The sequence below is a fragment of the Notamacropus eugenii genome, chromosome 1 (assembly GCF_028372415.1).
Source record: "Notamacropus eugenii isolate mMacEug1 chromosome 1, mMacEug1.pri_v2, whole genome shotgun sequence".
NCBI lineage: Eukaryota > Metazoa > Chordata > Mammalia > Diprotodontia > Macropodidae > Notamacropus > Notamacropus eugenii.
In genome coordinates, this window is record NC_092872.1 from 269,485,383 (window position 1) to 269,513,059 (window position 27,677).

A 27,677-nucleotide genomic window follows, 5' to 3' on the forward strand; every position below is an offset into this window, starting at 1 on the left:
CCTAATTCTATGGGCCTGATCCTCAGCTTTTTTCTGAAAATTAACCCAAAGTGTGCTTGGTCTAGCTGGGGATGTTGTGTAATTCTTGTTATTTCTTGTCATTGGTTGGAAATACTTTTAAAATTGGTTTCCACCCCTGGTCTTTTTATGAATTTTAAAGATGTCCTTAATGAAAAGTGTTCATCCAGTGACTTCACACAACTCCCCCAAGCATCCCCCTTTCTCTGATCCATGTCCCAATTTATTTAATTTTTTTCTCCTTTGGAAAAGCAATCTAATTTATTCTCTCTATCTGCAGGATGGATTCACACCCTTGGCGGTAGCTTTGCAACAAGGCCATGACCAAGTGGTTTCGCTACTGCTTGAAAATGACACAAAAGGAAAAGTCCGGCTTCCTGCACTTCACATAGCTGCTCGCAAAGATGACACAAAAGCTGCTGCCCTGCTGCTGCAGAATGACAGCAATGCAGACGTGGAATCCAAGGTGAGCCCATGGCAAGGGCTGATGGGGCATCCAAACGCCATCTTTGAAGGGCGGAGATTGTAAGCAGATGAGACCTGCCTGTGTCTGGGTCATGCTTTATCTGCAGGTGTATTGACAGCAATGACAACAAAGTATACCCAGCTAGGAAAGCACTGAGGCGGTTGCATTGAGCTTGCCTTGAGAAAATGGGAGCCAGGTGCTCCTAGCCTTTTTTGGTTTGTTTTTTTGCAAAGTACTTGTGTTCCTTGGCAGATTTCACATTTTCAACTACAAGATGGTATTTGATTTGGAGAGTGTCAAGCAGGGATGATTGCTACCAAATACTAGTGAGCATGTCCAAAGTCAAACTTGATTAATGTCATGAAGGTTGGATGCAGTACAATGAGTTCTGATCTTCTAAGAGAAGCCTATTGACCATTAGATGTCATTTGGCCAAGTGACTGGCACTGTCTTTGTAATTACTGTGTCAGAGTCTCTTTAAAAAAAAATAAAAACCCAGCAACAATACATGGCCTTTGAGATAGAGTATCATTTAGATCTCATTTCATCTAGCTTTCTTTCCATGCCTCATGCCATCATCATAGCCGCCACATCATATAGCCACCACAAAGCTTTCTGCACCCATGTCACCAATAGTGAACTAACCGTTCATTTTTCCCCCTCTTTGCTTCCAAATATGTTAACCTAGATGGTGGTGAATAGGACAACCGAGGTATATGTACCCATATCTCTCTATATCTGCATCATCCTTTCATATCTTAGTGCTGCCGCATCATTACCCCTCCCCCTCTTCTTTGCATCGCCTTCAGTAGGATAGAAACCTGCTTTCTTACCAACAAATAGCATGTGCTAGATAAGGCAGTAATTGGATCACCAGGGCTTTCTGCAGCCGAATCTGGCCTTTCAAAATGAATTCATGGACTCCAAGAACCTTACCAACATTGGCTCAGGGTACCAAGAGGCAAAAAACCTTAGAGATGTCCATCTGTGATGCAGAGAGCTGCAGACAGCCCTGAAACTGTGCATCCACAATTGATGTTTTGTTTTGTTTTTAGGCTTCTGCATGACACTTACCCCGATGGTGTCAGCAAAGAGAATCTAGTCTCAGAGTGGAACCAACGCCGCCATACTCTCCAAGGGAGGCAGCGACAGCTAGCATGGCAAAGAAGCTTGCTAAAGATTTAGAAATGCATCTAGTTTTTCTAAGCTTCCATACTTTGGGGACGGAGTGAATTGCTGCATGTTTTAGCATATTTCTTTAAGGAAGCAAAATGACCTCAGTGTGAAAATGAGCTGTGGAACTCGTGTCATTGACTAAGGCATTTGACAATGAGGCCACTAACTTGTGGATTCTTATCACAACTTCAAATGATCGCCCACCACGGGAGGTAGATCTTTATGATACTAGCACTTAAAAAAAAACAACACCACCCATTAATCAAAGGGTATTTGATGTTATTTTAATTTGCATCTGCTTTGAATATATCAAATCAACTGAACTTGGGCAAAGATTTTCAGTGAAAGCTTCAAATATCAGCGATAGGGTAAGGGTGTTTTATTTTCCACAAAAACAAGGAGGTCTCACTCACTACTAGCAATTCTTCCTGTTTGAAGAAGGGTTGGCCATTGTATCCATGGTTCTGCTGCTGGTTTGCTCAAATCTGTATCCCTGGTTCTTCACTGCCTGGACCTTCTGCTTACTAAAATGGTTGATTTGGGCTCCCCTGGGAGCCTGTCAGCAATTGACACTAATTGACGACTAGTACAGAATGAAATCTTAACTTTCAGCATATTTTGCTTCTTCTTTTTTTTCTTTTATAAGTTTGCTGTGGGTATGGGACAGAAACTTCCCAGGTGGGGAGACATCAGAAATCCATTGAACCTCTCTGCTCTGCTTCCTTTCCAGAGTGGCTTCACCCCGCTTCATATTGCTGCCCATTATGGAAATATCAATGTAGCCACGTTGCTGTTAAATCGAGGTGCTGCTGTAGACTTCACTGCAAGGGTAAGGATTTGATCCAAAATGTGTGTGACTCCTTGGGAAACTCATGTAACCATCCCATCCCTATAAAATATGTGTCTTTGTGTTAGCATGACACCTTCTCATTAGGATGTGAGCTCCTTGAGAACAGGGATTGGGTTTTTATTAGTTGGTTTGGGGTTTTTTTCCCTTTCTTTGTATGCCCAGAACTTAGCACTGGCACCTATGGGCACTGAACAAATGTTAATTGAATGACTCCAGTGGGTGGTTAGCTCAGCCAGCCTTTCTGGACCTGAATTTTCTCCCATTCATATAATGGGGATGTTAGAGAGGGGCAACATTCTCTGCTGGAAAAAAGTCCTTGGGAGGGAGTCCGGGGACCTGATTCCAAATCCTGTGGCTGGTAACTTACCAACTTCATGCCTCTGGACAAGTGACTTCTCTCTTTGTCTAGAGTTCCTTGTCTATAAAACTGAGGATTAGTCTAGGTTATTTTGAAGACCCTTTCTAACTCTAAATTACATACTTAGAAAACCTCCTAAAATCCCATCTGTTCTATCTCATCCAAAAATCCTATCCACATCTGGAACATTGTCTTTATTGACTCATATAAACATCCTTGGACCAAAATAGAACTCAGCATGTTCTAACCCTCTTGTGGAATTCTTGTGGTTCTGCTAACACTGATGTAAAAACTATTCCCCAAATTGAAATCCCCAAGGAAACTGGGACCTTCATAAGTGACACTTTTGAGGATCAGTACCATAGGATTTAAGAGTTAGAAGGGACTATCTAGTATGAACCACATACAGAAAGGCATCCCTACCATGAAAATAGCAACAAGTAGTCATTGAGCTTCAGACTGAAGACCTTTCATGAGGGGAAGCCCCTTCCCTCCCAAGGTGGTCCATTCCATAGATGCCTCACTTTCCTCCTTGTACACTCAGTGTTTAGCAGAGTTCCTGGTGCTTAATCAATGCTCACAAATATCTTTTTATTCATTCCTATCTCTAATTGTTAAAGGATTCTTCCATATGTCAAGCCTTAATCTGCCACTTTCCAGCTTCCTGAATTTGCAGAATAAGTCCCGGCTCTTACCCATGACAATCCTACCAGTCCTTGAAGTCAGAGGGCATGTCCCCATTCGATCCCTGAGTCTCTTCTAACCCACTTCCTTCAAGGAGTCCTTATTAAGCAAATATTTGAGGATTTTTTGCCACATTGGTTTTCCTCCTCCAGGTTCTCTCTGGCTTTTCAGTGCCTTTCCTAAAATGTGGCAGGCGGATGTGCAAGCAGCATTCTATATGTGGTCTGACCAGAGTAAAATACAATGGCAATCTCTCCATCTCTTCCCTGGGAGCTTTGCCACCCTTAATGGAGAAGGAGATTGTACTCACATTCTTGGCTGCCATATTATGCTTTTGTCATGTATTGGACTGGCGGGCCACAGTGTATCGACCTTGCAGATTTGGGTATGAGGAAGTTTTACAATGAACATCACAAATATAGAAACCAAAAATGAATGTTTTTACCTCCACTGCCCAAAAGACTTTGTAAGAAGCAAATCAAAAGCCTTAATGTGATCACGTTCATATTCTTGGAGAGAGGAATCCTAGGGCCAAACGGCAATCTAGCCAATTATTTTGAATTTCCAATTCAAGAGCTACTCAGCTAAAACAGCATGTTCCAAAAGCTCCATTGTTGGATACTTTTCCAGGGATAGGAATGATATGGGAGGTTCAGGGATGTTCGAGGGTGCACATTTCCACCCCACCACAGTTCTGGTGGGGCATTTCCTTCTCTCTTTCCTTTCCAGCCCAGGAAATGATGAAAGGAAGTATGGGTTAAGAAATATTAATAATGCACTGGACTTGAAGTCAGCAAACCCTAGGTTCACCTCTGACATTTACTAGCTGGGTGACTGTGGGAAAGTCATTCAACATCTCTGCGCCTCAGTTTCCTCATATGTAAAATGAAATTAGTTGGATCAGGAAGTTTCTAAAGATGCTTTCAGTGGTAAATGTGGGATACTGTGATCCTATAATCTAGCTACCAGCCATAAAAGAAAAGAAGTTGGAGATTTTTATAATCTATTCAGTGAGTCAACAGTATGCTCTATCAGTCAAAAAAAATCTAATAGGAATGTAAGCTGCATTAATAGTTTCCAGGATCGAGGAGAGGAGCATTTCTTGCTTGTATTTTGCCCTGTTCTGACCACCTCTAGAATATCATATTAGATTGTAAGTGCTACATTTCTAGGATAATGATAAGCCGGAGAACTGAGAACAATCAGGCCAGAACAGGACCTGAAGATCATTGAGCTAACTGAAGGAATAAAGAAGGGTTAACCTGGGGAAGAGTAGACATAAAGGAGATATGAAAATGTTCTTCAAGTATTCACAAAGCTGTCTGTCTGCCTCAGTTTCCTCAATTGTAAAATGAGTATAATAGCACCTACTGTGCAAAGTTATTGTGAGGGTCAAGTGAGATGTTATTTGTAAAGCGTTTGGCACAGTGCCTGGCACATAGTAGTTGCTTTAAAAATGTTAGCTATTATTAGCTGTTAAGAGGGATTTGACATGGTGTCCTTGGCCCTAGAGGCCAGAACTGAGAGAAATCAGTGAAAGTTGCATAAATCATGGGCATGTGTAGCTCTTTCTCCTGCAGAGGACACTTTCCCAGTCTCTTCAGACATCTGTTTTCCTCCATTCTTATAGAAGTCATGGATGGAATGGCTACTGATAGTACTGACTGCTAATGAAGGTTTTGATTGACTTCAACAAGCATTTATTAAACACCTACTGCTATGTGCTAGGCACTGTACTAAGTCCTGCAAATCCACACACAGAATGAGAATTGCTGTTCTCTGATCTCACTGCCAGCCCCCTTCCTGAGCTTGATTCCTAAGCGTAGCAAATGCCCTCACAGTCGTGTGTGGGGAAGAGGGGGACACAGCTTGGGGTCAATATTTTCTCATAGAATGAGAAGGCAACATGGTACCATGGGGGTGAGAAGAGAGCCTGGTCCCAAAGCTTCAGATCTGCTCCTGCTTTCTCTATGACCTGGACCAAGTCTTCCCTTCCCTCCCTGAGCCTCAGTTTTTTCATCTGCAAAAGGAGGGGGTTGGAGTAGTGAGTTTCTGAGATCTCTCAGCTTCTCTAATCCCATGAGTAAGTGCCTCTAAGTCAAGCCCATCACTTAGGTTGGTACTTCTGATGAGCAACGCTAAACTTTCTTATACTCCTTCAAAAGAGAAATCTTGATAATAAAGTAGATGTTCATTTCTTAATTTTTTTCTCCCTTTTTTGGACATAACTTGAGGTAATAGTAAGGGATTTGATAGAGATTAAATTTATAATTTCGTTGATATAAGAAATTCCCTGGAGAGGAAACCCCCTCCACTAGGACAGGTCAGTACCTGCTCAGCAGCTTAGAACCTGGGAGAGTTTGTTACCTAGAACACACAGAGGCAAGTGACTTACTCAGGGTCACCCAGTCAGGGTGTGTTGGTAGGGGGACTTAAACACAGGCTTTTCAGGCTTCAAATCCTGCTCTATGACCACTCTGCCATACCACCTCCTCTGTAGTCAAGGCTCACTAACTCCTGGTTTGTCCAGTCATAGCTGGTCCCCATTCATCTGTGCACAATATGAAAAGGACCTGATGAAAATAGAAATAAAATCAATATAAATTTATATATACATACAAGTATATTTACATTAAAATTTATGGAAAATATAAACCAAATAGAAAGGACCAGATGAAATAACTGAAAGTGTCAAGATTCCTACAGTTGTTGAAACAGTTAAGACGACAGTTTATTGTCAGATCCTTTCACTCAGATCAGTTTGGATCCATCACCCATCATTTATAAGAGCCTACTATGCACCAGGGGCTAGGGCAGAGACAAAAACGAAACTGTTCTTGCTCACCAAGAGCTTCCATTCAGTTGTGGAAAATCCCTCCCCTTGTAAAGTAAAATCACTTGAGTGATTTTGGGGTGAAGGGAGGGGACGGGGGACACACAAGAAAGACTTCCCACAAGGAGTAATGAATAAACTGAGTTCTGAAATATAAACATGATCAGTGTAATCATCAAAGGCTCTTTGAAATGATTTAACTCTTTATTTGCCAAATTTTACCTCCATGGATTTAGAGCTGGAAAAGACCTTAGAAGCCATTGAATTCAAACTCTCATCCTACCTTCCCATTTTCCCATTTTGCAGAGGGGGAAACTGAGGCACAGAGCAGTTAAGTGATATGCCCAGAGTCACACGGCTAATAAGTGTCAGAGATGGGATATGAATCGAGGTCCTCCTGTCCCCAAGTCCAGTACCCTGTCCAACTACACCAGTGGTATCAAAACCAAATAGAAAGAAGGTCACTAAGTCATTCATTAGGATGGGGGTAGGGTATATATTGACTTAGAAAACCACATATTAACATCCTCTATGTTCTATTGTTTTTTTTTTTAAATATTTTCTAATTGCATTATAATCTGATTCAGCCACACTTATATGTTGCTGCTGTAACTGGATCTGCCTATATATATACATATATATCATAATAATATATATTATGCATAATGCATTATATACTATAATGCATAAAAATAATGAAACTGCCTTTCTTTAGAAAGATTTTTTCAGTTTTGATGTTGTTTAGTCATTTTCAGTCACATCTGATTCTTTGTGACCCCTTTTGGGGTTTTCTTGGCAAAGAGACCAGAATGGTTTTCCATTTCCTTCTAGAGCTCTTTTTACAGTTTTTGAGAAAACTGAGGCAAACAGGGTTAAGTGACTTGCTCAGGGTCACACAGCTAGTAAGTGTCTGAGTTGGGATTTGAATTCAGGTCTTCACAACTCCAGTCCCAGTACTCTACACTGCACCACCTAGCTGCCCAATTCTTCAGTTCAAACTTTCGGCAATAAAGACCAGCCTGATTTAGTGTAAAGGAGTGAGATTTTAACAGCACAAATGACCCTGCTCAGCAGGCTGGTTGGAGACCCTTATGGGACGCCTTCAGAATAGATGACCCCTCTAAGCCTCTTACTTCATTTTTGTGTCTGTGGCTTGGCAAGCTTAGTTGGTGACTCATCTCTAAAAAATGTACATAATAAACCAGAGGTGGGTTATTTTTTTCAGCAGGGATCCCTTATTACCCCTTCACTACTTTTCCTAATTCTTAGCTTTTTCAGGAATGTCACAGAAATAATAGATGCCCATTGGGAAAAGTTCAAGGCGATTCCCTTGGGCTTACCTTTTGCACTCTACTGATCTCAGTTTACCCATCTATGAAATGAAGGCATTGGACTGGATGAACTCTAGGGCCTTTCCATCAAGCATTTGGGCCAGGTGCTCGGTGCTAGGAACACAGAGACAAAAGTGAGACAATCTCTCCTCCAACAGCTTGCCGTCAAGCGGGGAGGACGCCATCTACACATGTAGCCCCAAGATAAATCAAGGCCTTTTGTTTGAAGGGGGAGAGTCTAGCCAGGCTCTAACAAGCGGTTTGAGGGGAATGGGAAAGGCTAAATAGAAAAATACCCTTGGTCCTAGGCATTGGAGAAAATTGAGATCCGACTGTGAGTGGATGAGTGGATGATATTTGTCAGAGCTTGGGAGACATTCCAGCTGACACTGTGTTATTTAGTCAATCCAATCCATCCACAAGCATTTATTAAGCACTTACTGTATACGTGGCATAATTCAGAGTGATGAGAATGCAAAGATAAAAATGAACTAGTCCCTGCCTTCCAACAGCTTACTTTCTAATGGAGGAGAGAACGCGAATATCTTAGAGGGTAGCTATTGTGATTCTTCATCAGCATTTTGCAAAGAACAGACTCCAAAGCCCAGCAGCCAAGTTTGGGCCCAGTCTCGGATACTGGGCACTAATTAAAGGAGCTGATGAGAGTAATCGTGGGTATGACTGCCTTGCAGGGCTCTGCCCAGAGGCTGTCGTTGGTTCCCATGCTCTGGCTGACCTGGCTTAGCACTGGAGAAATCCTGTCAGTGATGTCAACCTCTGGCCAGACCATAGACTGAGGCAGTAACTCAGAGCCTGCCACTGCCTGCCAGGGGCAGCGGTCAGGGGCGAGGGAGGTGCAGGGAGCACAACTCACCCCTTGTTCCCTGCAAGCCATAGGTATACACTAACTAAGCAGAGCCCAGCCAGAAAAAGAGGGTAGCCCGAGCCCCGTCCAGCCTTTGTGCAGCCTCTGCTCCTTCTAGGTGATTTCCAGAGTAACAAATGTGATCCCAGGAGTTAGAGGTGCAGCAACCACCCACAAGGTTTGATTAAGGCCCCACTCACATTCCAGGTGCATGGATGAGGCCATCTCTGCTAAGACATTCACCTGACCACCTGTATTTTCTTGCTTTCAATCTAATTTAATTTGTTAAAAAGAAAAACAACCCATGTAACAAATATGCGTCATCCAGCAAAACAAATTTCCACTATGTCCCTTGCTGGCAGGAGGTGGCTGGTGTGGAATTCGCCAGCATCGTATGTAATAGTCCATGGAACCTTCACACACACACACACACACACACACACACACACACACACACACACACACACTGGCCTCTTCTATCACTGCTTTCTTCAGCCTCCACTTTCCTCATTATCAGGGTTCAAGAAACCACAACAACGGCAAGCGCCACCTTCAGAGTGTGTCCATGATCTGTCTCGATTTAGCCAGGCATCATTCCGGCTGCCAGAGAAAGAATCAAAGAACCACCAAGCTTTCATGAAGTGATGATTCTGTATCAAGCCCTAGGGTGGCAGAGACCAAAACCAAGCAGTCCAGTTCAGAGAAGCCTGAGGTTTAGCACTAACTTTGTTCCTGTAAGGGACAGTTTTAAAACAATAATAATAGATCACCATAATTGTCGCTATTATTAATTACAGCAATCATTACTGTTGGGGTTATTATGGTAATTTTTATTATCATCATAATTGCTGTTATGATTTTCTCCCTTTTGCCCCAGCCTGTGAGAAGTATGTGGAACTTGCCATTAGAAAGCCTCTTCCCATGGTGGACAGTGCCTTCTGTATATAACATAGGAGTCTTAATGAGTTACCCATAGTACTGAGAGTGAGGGATTTTTCCAGGATCACACAGCCAGTAGGTATCACCACTCAGAGGCTGACCAACTATGTTCTTTAAAAAGAAAAAAGAAAAAGACCATCTTTTGTCTTTGCATCCCAAATGCCTAGTACAGGACCTAATACATAGTAGGGGCCTAAAAAATGTTTATTGCCTGATTGATTGATTCTAGAATAAACAAAGGTCAGAGAATACTTAGAGGCATTTAGGTGGTACAGTAGATAATGTAGACCTTGGAATCAGGAAGAACAAACTTCAAATCCTGCCTCAGATACTTACTAGCTGAATGGGTCAAATCACCCTCTCAGCCTCAGTTTCCTCATCTGTAAAATGAGGAAGCCTCTTATGTTAATTAAATTGAATTAAATAAATAATTGGTTAAATTAATTAACATAGTAAAGCACTTGGCAAACCTTAAAGTGACCTGTCAATGAGAGCTGCTGCTGTATTTTTTGGCCACTAGGAAAGTCTTTTTTATTGTTTGAAGCCAGTAAATTAATATTTGGCTGACCCAAGGCCTTCTTCATTGAACATTGTCCCCTACCCATTCATTAGAAGGTAGCTGAGAGGGCAAGAGGTAAAGAACTGCCAGAACCTGGTGCTGGTCCTTGGCCTTGGCCTCTCTCTTTGGCGACACCTTACCTCTTCCATTCTAGGGGAAGGACTGAGCATTCTCTGGCCATTCCATTTTACTTCTGGCCTCCATCTGTAATGCCCTAGAAAGAATGCTGCTAGCAGTATGACCTAGCACATGTTATTGCAGCTCTCTGACCCTTAGTTTCCTCATCTGTAAAACAAGAGGGTTGGACTAAATAGTCATGAAGGTCACTCACCTCAAAATCCTATCATTTTATATAGTTAGACAACCTGGATTGGAGACTCAGAGACACAGCCTGGTGTCATGGAAAGAGTGGGAGACCCAGAATCAAGCAAAACCTGGATCTGTGTCTGTACATACATATACATATATGTGTGTGTGCATGTGTATATGTACATAAATAAAAGACAGAATGCACACTAACCTGAGTGAAAATGAGTGGACAGATGAAAATTATGGTGGGGATTCAGAGAGTGAGAGAAAAAATTATTATGCTTTACAAGTCAAAATTAATTAATTTAAATGTAATTATTAAGTAAGTTTAGTTGGTGGTTCTATTGAAAATTAATTTTTAACTTAATAAAACATCTCAATTTTTTTTAATGAGGGCATATACCTAGGTGGTCTCCAAGGTTCCCATTCCTTCTAAATTCTCCATTCCTATTACTCCAGAGAATTAGATTTAAGGGGGAAATGGCAGCAGCTGAAAATCTCTTTCCTGAGGCCCAAGAGGAATAACTCAAATTTCTAGAGCATTTAAGGTCCACAAAGAGCTCTCTTCCCACAAGTCTGTGAGGCAAGCAACCATTGTTGTCTCTTTTCTGCAGAAGAGGAAGATGAGGCCATGCCATCCAATGGCTCCCACACATGTGCCTTGATTCCCAGAGAGTATCCCAACTGGGATTCCAACCCAGGCCTCCTAACTCCATATGCAATGTTCACTTGACTAACAAGTGAACATGGTTCTTTTTCTTGAGACAATATTTTCTTTAGAGGAAAATCAACATTCTTTCTTCAGTAAAAGAATTGTTTCTTTCCTGCATGTCAGGGACAGACTTTAATTTTTTCTTCAGAGATTTCAATGCCCTGGCAAGGTAGGACATAGCAACTTGAGAGAGAGATCTGATGTGTAAGATGAAGGTAAAGGGGACTGATAGACTCTGGCAGAGTCACAGACTTCCAGAGTTAGAAGGGACCTCACCAGCCAACAGCCACCTAATCTGACCCACACATGGACTGGAATCTCTTGTCAGTTATACTTAATCGTTGCCCTCTCTCTGAAGAGCCCTATCATGAGAGAACTGGGATCGTGAGAGTGGGAGCAGTCCACCCACTCTAGGGAAGTTCTCATTTTTTATAATAAGTTTATTTGTGTGGTTAGCTATCACATGAGTGTGGCCAAACTTTATAGAAACATTTAAAAAGAGGGAGAAAAAAACTGTGCAATCAAAATAACTGATAAAGTCCCAAGTATGATCATCTGCAATTTCCTGGGCAGAGGGAACAATCAGCAAACTGACTAGTGCCCTGTAATTTAGAGGCTTATGGTGTTGCCTGGGGGCACTTAGAGGTTGTGATTTGCCCAGGATCACACAGTCAACATGGTTCAGATGTAGGACTCGAACCCAGGACTTCCTGACTTTGAGGTCATCTTCTTTCATTCTGTCGCGTTGATGATTTGGATTCTGAAAAAGTGACTCTCCTGCTTTTGTGTATTTGTCCCCAACCCTCTTGGTACATCAGGGGCACTTGTCGATGAATGGATTCTAGACCAGCAGGTCTCAAGCTTTTTGATCTCAGGGCCTCTTTATACTCTTAAAAAATTATTGAGGACGTCCCCCACTAGAGTTTTTGTTTAATGTGGGTTATATCGATATTTGTGATATTAAAAATTAAAACATCTTGGTATTTATTTTATTAAAAAAATTTTTAATATTTTATTAGACCCCCCTGAATCAATCTTGGGGATCCCCAGAAGTATGCAGATCACATTTTGAGAACCATTGTTCTAGATTAAGCAAATGCTAGAGAATATTGTTTGGGAGCTGGCAAAATTTCTATAATGCCTAAAGTCAGTAAATTTATGTTTCACTGAGTAAAGGGTTTCACTGAATTCCCTTCGGGCACCCACTTACCCGCCCTATCTGGGGGATGGTAGCTGGACAGGAGGAGATTCCTCTCCTAGGCAACACTAATATAGTTTTATTTATAAACTACAAATAACACCCCCCATTTTCCATCAGCCTCCGATCCATCCCCCCCCCCAAAAAAAAGAAATGTGAGGCTATGTTTTTCTCTTTTCTCTGCTTTTTGAATATGTGAATAGCTCACTTCTGGGTCTCTCTGTAATCATTGCAGAGGGAGCCATACATTTAGTTGACCTGAATAAATCCTATTTTGAAATTCTATGAAATAATGTTCTATTAGTGTAGAGTTGTTGATTTTTTTTAACCTTTCATTTTAAAAAAAGAAAGTATTTCTCAGCAGCACATAACTCATTTTCACAAATAAGAGAAAACAGAGCTAAGGACCTGGCATGGCTCTGAACTCAACCCCTCACCCCGCCCCATCCTGTGCCACTTGGCACCTATCTGGGCATGTGTGATAAGATGGTCCGATAGTCACCACCATTTGTGCCCATGTATTCTAGGACCCTACCCTCCTTACTGAAACCTGCTCTCCAAGGCTCCAAATCAAAGGCCCTCGGGTTCAAATCCTAATTCAGTTAGTTGCCAGAGTTCCGTTCTCCTTTCTCTCATCTTTTAAATGAGAGTACTGAACTAGGTAAGCATTAAGGGCCGTTTCAGCTATAAATCTTCTAATGATGCTTTAGTGAATCTGCAGGAAGGGTGGAGACAGAGCTGGCTTAAGCAAGAGAGTACGTACCTGCTGGGAGAAGCAAGCATAGGGATGATGATGAAGATGATGATGATGATAATGATGATAACTTTATGGGGAGGGACTTCCACTACCACTGAGTCCAACCTCTTCATTTTATAGATGAGGAAACAGGCCCACCTAGATTAAATGACTTGCCCAGGGTCACTTAGGTATGCATTACAGGTGGAATTCGAACCCAGGTCCTCTGACTTCAGACTCAATACTCAGTAACAAAATGGAATATTAGAGAAACATTAATCCGACAGTGTGAAGGAGAGACTGGTCAATAATAATACTATTAGATGTTATTTCAGTAGCATTTTAAGGTATACAGAGCACTTAACATATATCTCATTGGATCCTCCACTATCTCTAAGAGATTATTATCCTTTATTATCTGCACTTTTATTGTGCCCATTTTACAGCTGAGGAAACTGAGGCTGAAAGAGATGACATGACTTGCACAGGGTCGCACAGCTAGTAAGTGTCTGAGCCTGGATTTGAATTCAGGTCTTCCTGACTCCAGGTCAACTGCTATCCAATGAACCCTCTAGCAGCCTTAGGGGTCTAGATTCTCTAAAATCTCAGATCTGAATTCCTGGTCCCATCACCTGCCAGGAAAGCAATAGAAAGGATTTTGGTCTGATTTGGGAAGTTGGACACAATGACTAGACCATTTATGCAGCTTATTAAATGCTTTTTGACCTGACTTGACTTGGATTCTCGATGATGCACTGGGCTGAGACATCACCTGTGCAGCCCACGATGTATTAGCACCAACAGGTGAGCCAGGATTGGGATTCCAGGGTTCTAACCCAGATATGTCCTAGAAAAGTCAGCATCCTTCCCCGTCCTTCCTGAAGATTTCAGACTTTGTCTCCTGGGGTAAAGGCCAGGCTGGAGGAAGGAATAACAGTCATTTAAACATTTTCTAATGAGGAAGACTTTAGCCTGGCACTGAGCTAGACTCCATCTTGGGGGTCCAATGAACAAGGGCACAGATTCCTGACCTAATCTTTAGGAGTGTGAGAGTTTCAGTAGGGAAAGCCTGCCTATGGCTGATCTGATGGGATAACTGATGATCATGTGATCCCTACAACCACATGCTGCTGTGTATACATACCAGAACTGCAGCCAAGAAGACCCAAGTTCAAATCCTGCTGCACATACTTAGCAGCAGTGTGAAACCAGTGAGGACCATCTCTCAGACTTCATTTTCTGATCTGTAAAATGGTGTTAATAATAGCACCCACCTCTTAGGCTGTTGTGAAAATCAAGAGATAACATATGTAACACTTAAGAACCTCAAAGTCTTATATAAATACTTTAAAAAGTACTGATGAAGGGTAGCCAGCTTTAACCCAATAGAGGAATAATTGTTAAAATTTCAGTGTGAGCATCTATGCCTCAGAAATCAACCAAAGATGCAAATCAGGACTTGATTTATCGTTTTCCTCATTGTCAAAACTTAAGAAAGTGTTAATAATATAAATTAAACTTAAAAGTAGGTGTGCGTACTCCCCTTCCCACCAAACAGTTGTTAAACATTTACCAACACACCTCTAGATGCTATGGTATTTTATTATTTCATAGCAAGCGTTATTATTCCCCTTTTTACAGATGAGGAAACTAGTGATAATGATAATAACAGAGATGGCTAACATTGATATGCAGCTTTAAGGCTTCCCAAGTGCTTTCTCTATATCAGCTCATTTGATCCTTGAAGCATTGCTGTGAGGGAGTGCTGTTTTATCCCCATTTTTCAGATGAGGAAACCGAGGCAGTCAAAGGTTAAGTGACTTACCCAGGATCTCATGTCTAGTAAATATCTAAGCCAGGATTCAGACTCGGTTTTTGATCCTACCACATTTGGAACCTTAATGAGAACAAGCAATTTTAGAATTATTTGTTTAGAATTATTATACGTTTGGAATTATTTTACGTATTTGTAGAATTACAAATGGTTGTTCCTGTTGTTGTTTAGCTGTTTTTTAGACGCATCCAACTTTTCATGACCCTATATGGGGTCTTCTTGGCAAAGATACTGGGGTGGTTTGCCATTTCCTTCTCCAGCTTATTTTACAGATAAGGAAACTGAGGTAAACAGGGATCTGGGCCAGATTTGAACTCAGGAAGATGATTTTTCCTGATTCCAGGAGTCTATCCACTGCAACCCCTAGCTGCCCAGTTTTAGAGTAGAAAAGCTTGGATTTTAGTAGACTCAGATTCAGAGTCTCCATGCAAAGGAGGTCAACTAAGGTTATCAGCACCTTTTGCTCTGGACTCCTGGTATGTCAGCATTGTTGGCACTGAGAGCTGTGTTACCCAGTTACCTGACTATCAAATAAAGAAAATCTGTCCAGTAGCCAACTCCCAAATTCCTAGCCCTGGCCCTCCAACTGCCTGTTCACAACAGAGGAATCCAGAGAAAAAAGATGCTTGGTGGAACTTCGTCCACCCTGGAGATGGACAGGGGCCTGCACCTGTGATTTCACTGATATAAGTAAACTCCCTCTACCAATGCAGGTTGGCACTTCCTGCAACTTATTGTCCTGTATTTGGCAAGAAGGCAGGTGACTTTCCCATGGTCACACAGTCAAGATAGGTCAGAGGTCTACCTGGATCCAAGGCTACCTCTTCATCTGCTTTTCCATGCTACCTGAAAGAACCAACTTTGGATTCATCCGTAAGGTTAAGACATGAAGCGGCTACTTCCTCCCTCTTCCCCAAAGGGCAGCAGATTTGCTCTTCCTGCTTTCCAAGATACTTAGCCTCAAAGTCCTTGGACTGAGCCCCTGCTCTGAAGACTGTCTTTAGGTGCTGGACAAAGCCCAGCCTTGGTCCCATTTAGGGCAGGCCTGTCTCTGCAAGGCTTCTAAGTGTGTCTGCAGCTTGTATCCCAGAGAGCATTACTTGTTACTGTGTATTTGCGGGATATTAAGTCAATCAGCAAGTATGTGCTGACCATCTGCCCTGTGCCCAGCCCTGTGCCAAGCATGGCCACAGGGTTCTAGAAACAGAGTATATGGTGTCAGCAACTGTGAGGAGTGAAGCTTTGTAGACGCTTGGCAGGTGAGCAGTGGCAGGAGCTGTAGAGATGAGTAATCCAGCTCCCCCATTTTTCAGGCCCAGAGAGAAGAAAGGATTTGCCTGTGACCACACAGTGAGTTAGTGGTAGAGCTGGTATCTCAGTTTCCAGTTACATGCACAGCTAATGCAGACATTTGTTTTACACAGCTCTCCATACTTGTAATGTGTTCTATATTCTTGTTCTCCATGAGTGGGGAAGGAGAGAATTTGGAACTGAAAACAAAATATAATTGAAACTTAAAAAAAAGTGATGGAAAAAAGTCAATAAAGCAGATTAACCTCAAAAGTGTATCGTGCATTTAAAAAAAAATCCTGTTCCATGTGCCTCCAACTCCACGTTATGTGCCAGTGCCATACAGAAATCTCTTGGGGTTGGAGAGCAGAGAGGAAGAGTAAACTCCTTGTAACAAGAAAACAGTCAGGCAGGGAACTTAGTCCTGGGCCTCCTAGGGGAGGGCTGGATCAAGGAGTCAGCCTTACTTAATGTGTTGGGAAGACAAGGAACATGTATGTACATGTACATGTACATCTTGTGCTCCCCAATTCCTCAAAGAGAGATGGCATGACCTAGTGTTTGTGGCACAGACTTGGAGACAAGGCAGTCTGTGTTCAGATCATGCCTCATACAAGTGACTTACTAGCTAGGTGATTCTAGGCATTTAACTTCTCTCGGCTTCAGTTTTCTCATCTGCAAAATGGGGCGTGTTTGGACTCAATATGTCTAAGGTTCTTTCTAGCTCTTAAATCTACAATCCTGTGGAATCATTAGCTTTGAACCCTCCTCCCATAATGTGGTTCCAATTTAGCAGCCAAGGGGCGCCACAGTGCTCAGAGTACTGGATCTAGGGAGTTGGGAAGACCTGTGTTCTAATCTAGCCTCAGACACTTACGAGCTGTGTGACCCAGGACAAGTCACTTAAGCTGCCTGCCTCAGTTTCTTCCTATGTAAAATGGAGATAATAATCGCACCAGCCTCCCAGGATTGTTGTAAGAAGCAAATGAGATAATTTTTATAAAGTATTTAGCACGGTGCCTGGCCCATAGCAGGAACTATATGAATATTTACTCCCTTTCCCCTTCTCCTCCCACCCCCTCCCAGGCTTACTTCATGCCTCCCTTTTTCCCACTTCATATTACAGATAATAATCATATCAGCAATAATAATAATGGTTAACCTTTATATAGCACTTTAAGGATTGCAAAGGGTTTCATATTTGTTATCTCATTTGATCCTCACAACCACCGCACTATTATCATCCCCATTTTAGAGATGAAGAAACTGAGGTTAAGAACTGTTAAGTGACTTGCCCAGTCAGAGTCGTGCAGCTAGTGAGGCTTTCTAGACTTCATCCTTTGCACCTCCCAGCTGCCAGGTCAGACTCCTAGCTGTTCCCAGAAGTCACCAGTCCATCTCCAGCCTGTGTGCATGTCTATAAGACATCTCCCAAGATGGGATTGTGTTCCTGTGCATCTCTGCTTCTCTAAATCCTCATCTTTATCCTTCAAGGCTTAGCTTAAGTGCCTTCCCCTTCAGGAAGCCTTCCCTGATTTACCTAGTCATTTCAGGCCCCTTTAGTTGGCCCTTCTACAAATGAGGGGGTGGACTAGATAAGTCTGAGGGTAGCTGCCCTTGTATTATCCTCAGAGTGCCTCATGTTTACTCACCAGTGTGCTTGTTAATATTGCTCAGTAGAATATAAGTTCCTTGAGGGCAGGGAAGGTTTCATGTTTCTCCTCTCATCCCCAATGTTTGGCATAGTGCATTAAACATAGTAGGCACTTAATAAGAGCTTGTGGAGTTAGGGGAAGAAGGAAAATAGGAACTTGGTTGGGTGCAGTGTTAACCTAAACTTTTGTGAAAGTCTGATCAGCCAATTGCCTTGATGTTAAACAAAAACCTACCTAAAAGTGTAAACGTATCTTTGTGTGTCCATGCGCATCATGTATGTATAATGTCACAACATATAATCACAGGTTTTATAACGGGAAGGGACCTCAAAGATTCAACTCCTTTATTTTATAATTAAGCAAACTGAGGGCCAGCACCAGGAAGTAGTCTTCCCAAGGTAACTCTACGGATCTGGTAAGCAAAACAAACCCTGACCAGAGGATACCGGGGCTAGAGCTGAGAGGTTATCACAAAGGGCATCTAATCCACTCTCCTAATTTTCATTTGTGAGAAAATCAAGGTCTAAGAGATTAAATTAAATACTTAGAGTCTGGGTGCTTTGGTCCCTTTTTGGATCTTCTTAGTGAACTAATTGGCTGGATTCTTTTAGAAGGATCCACCTTGGCCCCTCATGATGGTGAATAAGCATCTGTATCGAGCTCAGGAATTTCCTGTGAACTTCACCTTTCATATGACAAGAGTTCAAGAAACAGAAATTTAGAATAGGACAATGAAACTGATAGAGTTCAAGAAGACTTTGATCTTAGAATTAGGGAGTTTCAGAGAAGTCTGGAAAGGACCTCTGAGACTCATTAGGGGATCTGCAAGGTCAAAACTACTTTTATAATCACACTAAGGCATTTTAATTTTAATAGGGTAAATATCAAGAGATATAACCCACATAAACAAAAGCTGTCTGGGTGGATCCTCAATAAATTTCAAGAATATAATGAGGTCCTGAGACTAAAAAGTTTGATAACCATGAGCCAGCAAGTGAATGATTTTCTGTGTATGACATTTTCATCTCTAATCTATCTCCCAGAATCTTTTTTTTCCTTTGCTTCAGAATATTTTTTTCTTGAGGTATTGAAAACTGAAGACGTTCCAGTTTTACACAATACAAAAATCACCATTTCTGTGACTGTTAAAGTCATTCTTTGAAACCGTGTCTCTGAGTGGTTAGCTAGAATTGGAATAAACTTTACTGGTGTATCTATTCCTATGGACGCTTTGAACATCACTCAATCTGTGAATCTGTTTTCTGCTTCAATCTGCTTACCTGGTCCAGAGAACAGAGTGCTCCAAGAGACTTGAGCTTCATAGCTCAGCCTTTGACGATGATTAAAAGACCTAATATCTGGCCATTTGAATGAACTGTGGAGATTGTCACGGGGAGGTGGGGGTGGGGGTAGACCAGGCTCCCCCTCAACTTTTAACTTTGGAATTAACCATTTAGGAGGTTCATGTTCATTGCAGTCCTCCCAATGGGCCAGATTAAAAGAACCATCTGGATGATTCCAAGCACTTTGGTTCACTAAGTAACGTCCCCCGTACATTTTCCAGGAGAAATAAGTCAATTCCATTTAACATCATTTAATATGTAAGTAGAATGGGGTGTGTGTAACTTGTGATAAGAAGAATGAAAATGTCATTGTTTTCATCTTTGTAGGTGACAGACTCAATCATTCATCAACAAGAATTTTTTAACCAGGGATTGTGTTGTTAAGCTCTTATCCTATGCTGGGTCTGAGCATGCAAAGAAAAAAAAAGAGAATGGGAAAAAAAAGACTGAGAAAAAGCACTAGAAATAATGTGGATAGAATGATGGCTCCAAGCAGTGAAGCAAGTTAATGAATTACCATGTAGCACCAGCATGATGAATATAATTTGTAGATTATTTAACTGAGTCATTATCTGGAAAATTCTAGGAAAGGCTCTCTGATCTCACCGAGGTCAATGGCCACCCATGACCTTGGAGAATCCTTAGGTCCTTTCCTATGGGAGGCCTTTGGGGATCTCCTCAGTTATGAGTTCTTGCCCCACCCCTCACCATTCGTACACATTTGTTTTGTATCTGCTGGATGAGGAGGCAGCATGGTACCATGGAGGAAGCCAGACGGTAGAGGCAGAGGACCTGGGTTCAAATCCCAACTTTCTTATCAATAATTGTGTGACATGGGTCAAGTCACTTTAAAGCCCTGGGCCTCAGTTTCCTTAGAGACCATGGAATTCAAACCCCCCTCCCCTTTTTAAAACTCAAATCTATGGCCAAAATTTCCCTTGTTACACTACACTAGGGTTATGATGAAGTTAAAACAGAATAACATGAAAGCCTTTTTGAAAGGCTTGAACAATCATAGTGTATTATTATACATTATAGAGCCTTGTGTGAGCTTGAAAACTGATCCCCATTTTGTCACCACACACACACACACACACACACACACACACACACATACATTCACATACACACATGCACATACATATATACATATACATATACACGCACCACAGCTGATCATTCACATGAATAAAGTATTGATGTGGAAAAGTACCAGATTGAAGCTTTGGCGTATCTTCTCCCTGAAATCAGCCTCTGGGATAAAGATAACTAAATCATGCTTAACTAGGCAAAGGAACAGCAGCTTCATATCAAAATATGCTGTAGGCCTGGGATTGGGCCCACAGATTTAGTCACTTCACAAGGACACCCTCCCACTCACGTTCCACTCAGTTTTCCTCCATGGATGCTGGTTCCTGTCCCAGTCATTGTCCCAGTCAATGTTCCAGTCATTAGTCCCCTACCCACCTTGAAGCCTCAGAGGGAGATTTGCAGAATAGGTCTCTGGCTCCATCCATGGTCCAGCCAGATCATCGCACCTTTGGGTTGCTGGAGCATCACAGATGTACCCTGGGAGTGGGGGTGTGGATTCAGTCTAGAATAGTTAGCTCCTCAGTCATCAAGGAATCAGTTTCACTCTGCCAGCTGTCTCCTTGGGCACCAGAGATCCCCAAAATGCCAAACTCAAAATCCAACAATTTTACCTGCTCTTTCGTGATGCATCTAGCAATTGGGATATAATTATTCACTATACCTCCAGATTTTATCGATGTGGTTACTAACTCTGCTGCAGAACTGTTGAATTTAGATCCAGAGGACTTAAGTTCAGATTCTCACTTTGCAATTTACTATCTATTTGACCTTCAAAAGATGTTGAATCTCTGTGGTATCAGTTTCTTCATTAATAAAATGAGAAAGTAGATCTTGATGCTGTCTTCCAGCCATAAATCTGTGATCATATGATCCTCTGATAAGATCAAGTATCATATCTGAGTAGAGAAAATTTAATTGTTATGATATACTAACCTGAAATTAACTGTATTTCTTAGTATGCTCATAAAATCACTATTCCTTGACATGGATTCTGCTAGTCTGGGTTGTAGTCAAGCTATCACCTCCCTGATGAACACTCTTAAATGTATTTGACACAAATAGTCACTTGAAACCCTAGATATCTTGATGCATTATTCACCCACTCACCCACTTAATCAGTTTGCATTTTTCTCCCTGACAACTTGCATCTGCAGTGGAATTTAGGGAGGACTGTTGTTAAAGGGTGTTAAGAGAGTGACTTCTCTTTAATACAGACTGTGCTAACTTAATCAACAAGTCATTAGCTAAAATGCAGTGAACAAATTTACAGGGAAACATGGTGACTTTCCGAATGCATGAGGTAGACTAGGAAATCAGTCTTTCTCCATAAAATCTTCAATACTTGGTAGCTAGGTGGTGCAATAGATAGAGCACCAAGTCCAGAGTCAGAAGACCTGAGTTTGATCAGGTCTCAAATATTCATTAGTTGTGGAACCCTGGACAGGTCACTTCACCCTTTTTGCCTCAGTTTCCTCATCTGTAAAATGAGCTGGAGAAGGAAATGACAAATCTCTCCAGTATTTTTGCCAAAAGAAAAATCCAAACAGGGTCATGAAGAGTTGAACACAACTGAAACAACTGAATAAAAATGACAACAATCATAACTTAATAATTCTTTCTCCCCCAACTTGTTCGTTCATTCATTCATTCATTCAGTTATTCATCTATCCATCCATCCCTAGCCCTCTAATAGAGCCTAACAGATAGATACCTTTCCCAAGGAAATATCATCGTCATATCTACTTGCCTTCTCTTACTGAGGAAAACAATGTCTGAGGTAAATGCTAATCATAAGAATATCTTCTTGTTAAACTATGAGGGAAAAAATCTTCTTCTTTTTCTGTTTCCAACAGAATGACATTACGCCCTTACATGTTGCATCAAAAAGAGGAAATGCCAATATGGTGAAGTTGCTGCTTGATCGAGGAGCGAAGATTGATGCCAAAACGAGGGTAAGGTTGACACTTTGTAATGTGCATACGTGTGTTAGTGTATCCCTTTGAGAATGAAGGTCCAGTTATCTTCTGTGGGCCAGCAGGGGAAGAACAAAACAGCAGAAACCTTCTCCCACCCTGGACTTACTGTAAATGTTCATCTTTGTTGGTATTTGATAAGTTTATAATGAAAAATTAAATTCACCTTTTTTTAAAGAAATCCATGGGCTTGAGATGCCAGGTATGAATTCAAGCCTGGGCCCCAGCACTTGGGGCCAGTTGCCTGACTTCCTCAAGCCACCATTTCTTTATCAGTAAAATGGGGAAAATCAGACCTTCATTCTCTATTTCACAGCCTTGTTGGAGGAGACAAAATATTTCGTAAGCTATCAAGTCCTCTGTGAATAGAAGATATTACTAATATTTCAAAAGGTGTCCTGTGTTGCATTCTCAGTAAACCAGGATAACTCTCCTATATTTAGAATCATAGCTCTAGAGCCAGAGGGTACCCCTGAGCTCATCTATATCAATCCCATTTTATAAATAAGGAACTAATCCCCAAGTCAGACTGGGAGCACATGGTAGAGCATGGATTTGAACCCAGCTCCTCCGATTCCAAGTACAGTACTCTTCACACGAGACCTTTTTCCAATGAATTTTCCTAAAGAAGTTTGGTGTTGGAGCAGCTTGATGGACCCCAGAATCTCAGAGTTGTAAGAAACTCCAGTCATGGCCTCCTGCATCAATATTTCAAGGATCTGTGGTTCCATCAGTTGGTCTTAGCCACACGCCATAGATCATAGCCTCCGTAGAAAGTCTCAAAGAGCTTTCATAGCTGAAAAAATACATTCCCCTGAAACCAAGCTGGTGATGGGCTTCTCTGAACTCAGCTGCCCTTAAAACTCAGGCCTACAGTTGGTCCATGGGCTGCCCATTGATGATGTTGTGGGGCCAGAGGCTTTCCTGAATTACTTTTGTGTTGCTTAGATGAAAAGTGGTCACCAAGGGAGAGGAACAGCATCATGGAGGTGGTATTTAAAAGAAGGGCATTTAGCCTTCATTATCAGCTACTTGAAGGGCGTCTGCAGTAATGAAAGACAAAAATGAGGTTCCAGGTTCCCCTCGTACCACTGTAGGACCACTTGGAGCAAAAACCCCATTTTGTGGGTAAAAAGAAACTTCACAGGAACAAGGCAAATGCAGGCGCAGTGCTCACAGATGGAACCAGGGACCAGCTGGTTCTACTTCTTTTGAAACGTAGCCATCAAACATGGCGGCAGCAAGCAGACTTGTCTTTCCCAGGCAACTTTCTGAAACTATAAGTGCTCAAAGGGTGTTGGAAAGTGATTTCTCTTTGATACCATCTGGGGTGACTTACTCAAGAAGTTATTGGCCAAAATGCAGCAAATGAATTTACAGAGAATGATTTATAAATGCCTTTGCAGGAGAGCAGGAGCCAACATGCATTGGGAGAAGAATTTTCTCCACTGGGAGTTCCCTATGCAGATGAAATCAATATTCTCATTTATAATCAACCATGACAATGCTGTCCTTCCCTGATCGGGGGTCAAGTTATTGCTACTGTTGTTCTTCCTTCAATTCCTTTTTCTTAATTTTTTTTTTAATTTTTCATTTTCACATTACCTTTTTTTTCCCAAATCTCTCTTTCTCTTCCTCCAAAAAAAAAGGGGGGGGGGGGGAACAGTGCAACAAAATGAATGAACATTTCAGCCATATGTAGCAGTGGGTACAGTAGGCCATCCCTGAAGTCTCTGTGCAAAGAAGGGGGGTACATTTTTCTTCTCTCTTCACGTTCAATCCAATTACTTTCTAATTACTTATCTGTGTAGATCTCAGATCACCTTCAAGGCAGAGCCCATCCCCTTCCTTTGTCTTTGTATCTTCCATGCTTGTGTGCTCTATTGGATAGAGCTCTGGCCTCAGAGCCAAAAAGACCTGGGTTCAAGTCCTCCTTCTGACACTTACTGGCCATAGGGTCCTGCATAAGTCACCTTAACTCTCAGTGGCCAGAGTGTAACTGGCTAAGACTAGAAATTGCAAGGGCGCTGCCATTATGAATTGGTAAAGGAACTTTTCCTAGTAATAGCAAAGAAATCACCCCTTTTTCCATTCTTGTTCCATCCCTGGTGCCTACAATTGTGCCTACCAGTGCAGGTTGGCACCTGCCTGGCAACTTAGTCCTAGAGATACCAGAGTAGAGGTGTCAGGCACAAGGGTCTTGTGACCTGGCATAAGAACAGGATTAAAATGTAACCGGGGAATATTTAACAAAATACACAAAAATACAATAGGACCTAGATAATGTCAATTTGTAGTGTCTAAGTCAGTATGGGACCAGAAGAGATCTTATGCATCTCCTGACTCTATCTGAGTCTGGCACTACTGGGCTAGAGCCTTGAGTGGTTAAGCAAGTGGCCCAGAGTCACAGAACCTGCAGGCAGCAAGGACTCAGGAGGATCCTTTGTCTCAAAACAGGTTCTCCATCCACCATGCCAGACTACTTCTCATGGTATGACTATGTATATGTATATATATATATATATATATATATCACACTACTTAATACTGTGAGAAGCAGCATAGTCTGGTAGTCAGCTATATATCAGATATATGTGTGTATATATGTGTATACACAGAGATATATACACACATATATCTGTATGATACACATCACAGTTTTATGTATCTATTTAAAACTGATATATATGTATATCACAGACCAATTAATACTGTGAGAAGCAGGGTATACATATACATACATACATACACATATACCTGATATGTAGCTGACTCTCTATTCACCATATTATACTGTGTGTATATATAGAGATATATGATATCTAACTGATAAAGGAACAGTTATATATCATATGTATTATGTCTGTACACATACATATATCTGTGTATGAGTACGTATACCTAGAGATCTCTATATATACATTATCAGTTTTTATATTTGTAACTGTGATGTGTGAGTATATATAGCTATGGTATATATGTAGAACTATGATATATATGGGTGTGTGTATGAATAATTGAATGCAATGAAATAAGCCCAGAAGAAGATGTTTGTAGGAGCATCCAATGAAGTATCTGATGTCTGAGGGAGAATAAGTGAAAAATGAGGAGAGAGTTCTCTCAGAGGGTCAAAGTGAGGACAGCCACTGTGGGAAACAGACCTGTATAAGAATGGGAAGACCCCAGCCTTCCAGGTCTATCCACAATTGGAAAATTTTATTGAGGGAATTGATGACCTTGGTAGCTACCTCTCTTGGTGGCAAGAGAGGAAGAATGTGGAGTCGAAAGTGAGGAGGAACACGGCGGAAGCTAAACCGGCACGGCAATGGGGTGGTGTGAACCTTGTCAGGTGTCATCATATGGGGGGAAGAAAGAAAGGGAGAGCTGTGAATCCCCAAACAGCCTTTGGAGACTGGCTCTTGAAAGGGAGGAGTCAGTCAGTGAACAAACATTTGTTAAGCATTTATTAAATGTCAGGCACTGTGCTATGGATTGGAAATAAAAAGAAAAACAAAAACAAAAACAGTCCCCAGCCTCCAGGAGCCCCCATCCTAATGGGAAGTGGCAGGGTGAGGAGGGGGGAGACAACATGCAAATAACTCTATACATGCAGAGTAATTGAGAGGGAATCTGCCAGGTCGTGCACTGATCCTGATAAAGCTTTGCTGACCACCATCCAGCTCCCCCCATCCAGATGTGTTTCCTGTTATTAGGAACAAGATGGGGGATCATTTGCTTTTGCCCTGAAAAGAGAAACAGCCAGGAAGTATATTGAGACAGTAGTGGGATAGAGATGTCACTTCTATGCAAGATGAAAGAGACTTCCTTAGACTAGGACCCCTGAGGCTTCTAGTCCAACCCATCCCAGAACAAAGGCTCCTTTATGCAGCATCCTCAACATGTGGACCTCCAGTGAGAGGAAGTCCACTACCTCCCAAGGCAGTCTCTTCCACTCTGGGATAGCTTCCATTGTGAGGAACTTTTTATTCTATCAAACTTAAACTTAGCTTTGGCAAATTCCACCTATTCCTTCCACTAAGTCTTATCCCTTTCCTGTGTGACAACCATGAGAATACTTGAAGGTGACCATCATGCCTCCCACCCCAATTCTTTTCCTCTCCAAGCTAAGCATTCCCAGATATTTGAACCCATTCTCATATGACTTGGACTCAAGGCTCACCACCACCCTCTGCTGGATGTTCTCTGGCTGATGAATGTCCCTACTAAGCTTTGGTGCCCATTTGGTCTGAATGGCAGAACATAACTAGAGCATCATCTTTTTTCTAGAAGCTCCGACACACTCCTGGCTCATTTTGAGCTTGCAGCCCACTAAAGTCCTCAAATCTTGTTCAGATGAACTGCTATCTAGCCACAGAGTCTCCATCTTGTATCCGTGAAACTGATTATTTGAACCCCAGTGTAAGACTTTCCATTTATCCCTAGTAAATTTCATCTTGTTAGATTTTGCTTGATGTCTTAGCCTGTGAAGATCACTTTTTATCCTGACTCTATTATACTAGATGTTATCAGTTCTTCCCATATTTGTGTCACCTGAAAATTTGATAAAGAGGCCATTAACGCCTTAGTCTAAATCACTAATAAACATATTAAAAAGCACAGTGTTAAGGAGAGATCCTTGGAGCATTCTACTAGAGATCTGCTTTCAGGCTGACTTCAAACCCTTAATGGCTTTCTCTTGGAATCTAGTCATTCGGCCAATTCCAAATTCATCTAATTGTATTATTGTCTACCTCACATCTCACAATACAGAAGTATCACATATGATTCTTTACGAAAGTCTTTGCTAATGACTGCACATGTATAATATATATCAAATTGCTTGCCTTCTCAATGAGAAGGGAGAGAATTTAGAACTCAAAATTTTTTAAAATGAATGTTAAAATTGTTTTTACATGTAATTGGGAAAATAAAATATTTTAAAATTTAAAAATTAAAATCTTTGCTAATATCTAGACAATTATATATGGAGTAGAGCGGTGAGAGAGAAAGTAGAGAGAAAGAGAGAGAGAGAATACCCTGTGCCCCCTGGAAAAAAAAAAAAAGTAGAGGGTGTGAGGGAATAAAGTTCAACTGGGCTTACTTGTTCTTGCAGAAGTCATACTGACCCTTGGCCATCCCAGCTTCCACTTCATGAAATTCAGTCTCCATCACTTTACAGATTTCTGTTCAACCCAGGCAACAGAAACATTAAACCATATGTCCATAGCCAGTTACAGCTGCCCAAGGATCTATATTTGCTGGAAACTCAGTCCTTCTATTACTTCATGATGATCACAGCGCACATTTCTGTAGGTTTTAGAGGTTTTCAATGTGCTTTTCTCACAATGACCTTGTGAGACGGATAGTACAAGGACAGTTTCCCTCATTGTACAAATGAGGAAACTGACACTCAAGAAACCACTGAGATCTGGTGACTTGCTGAAGCTCTCCTGGCT

The 27,677-nt window shown here is 41.6% G+C and overlaps 1 protein-coding gene across 16 annotated transcripts in view; it reads left to right on the plus strand.

Annotated features, from left to right (window-relative positions):
- ANK3 (ankyrin 3) overlaps positions 1-27,677 on the plus strand; it is a 715,857-nt gene that overhangs the window by 495,333 nt on the left and 192,847 nt on the right. For all 16 annotated transcript variants that reach the window (XM_072628881.1, XM_072628882.1, XM_072628896.1 and 13 more), the window contains 3 exons: positions 299-484; positions 2,391-2,489; positions 22,102-22,200. In XM_072628881.1, coding sequence (XP_072484982.1) covers positions 299-484; positions 2,391-2,489; positions 22,102-22,200 — 384 coding nt within the window. The remainder of the gene's footprint in view (positions 1-298; positions 485-2,390; positions 2,490-22,101; positions 22,201-27,677) is intronic.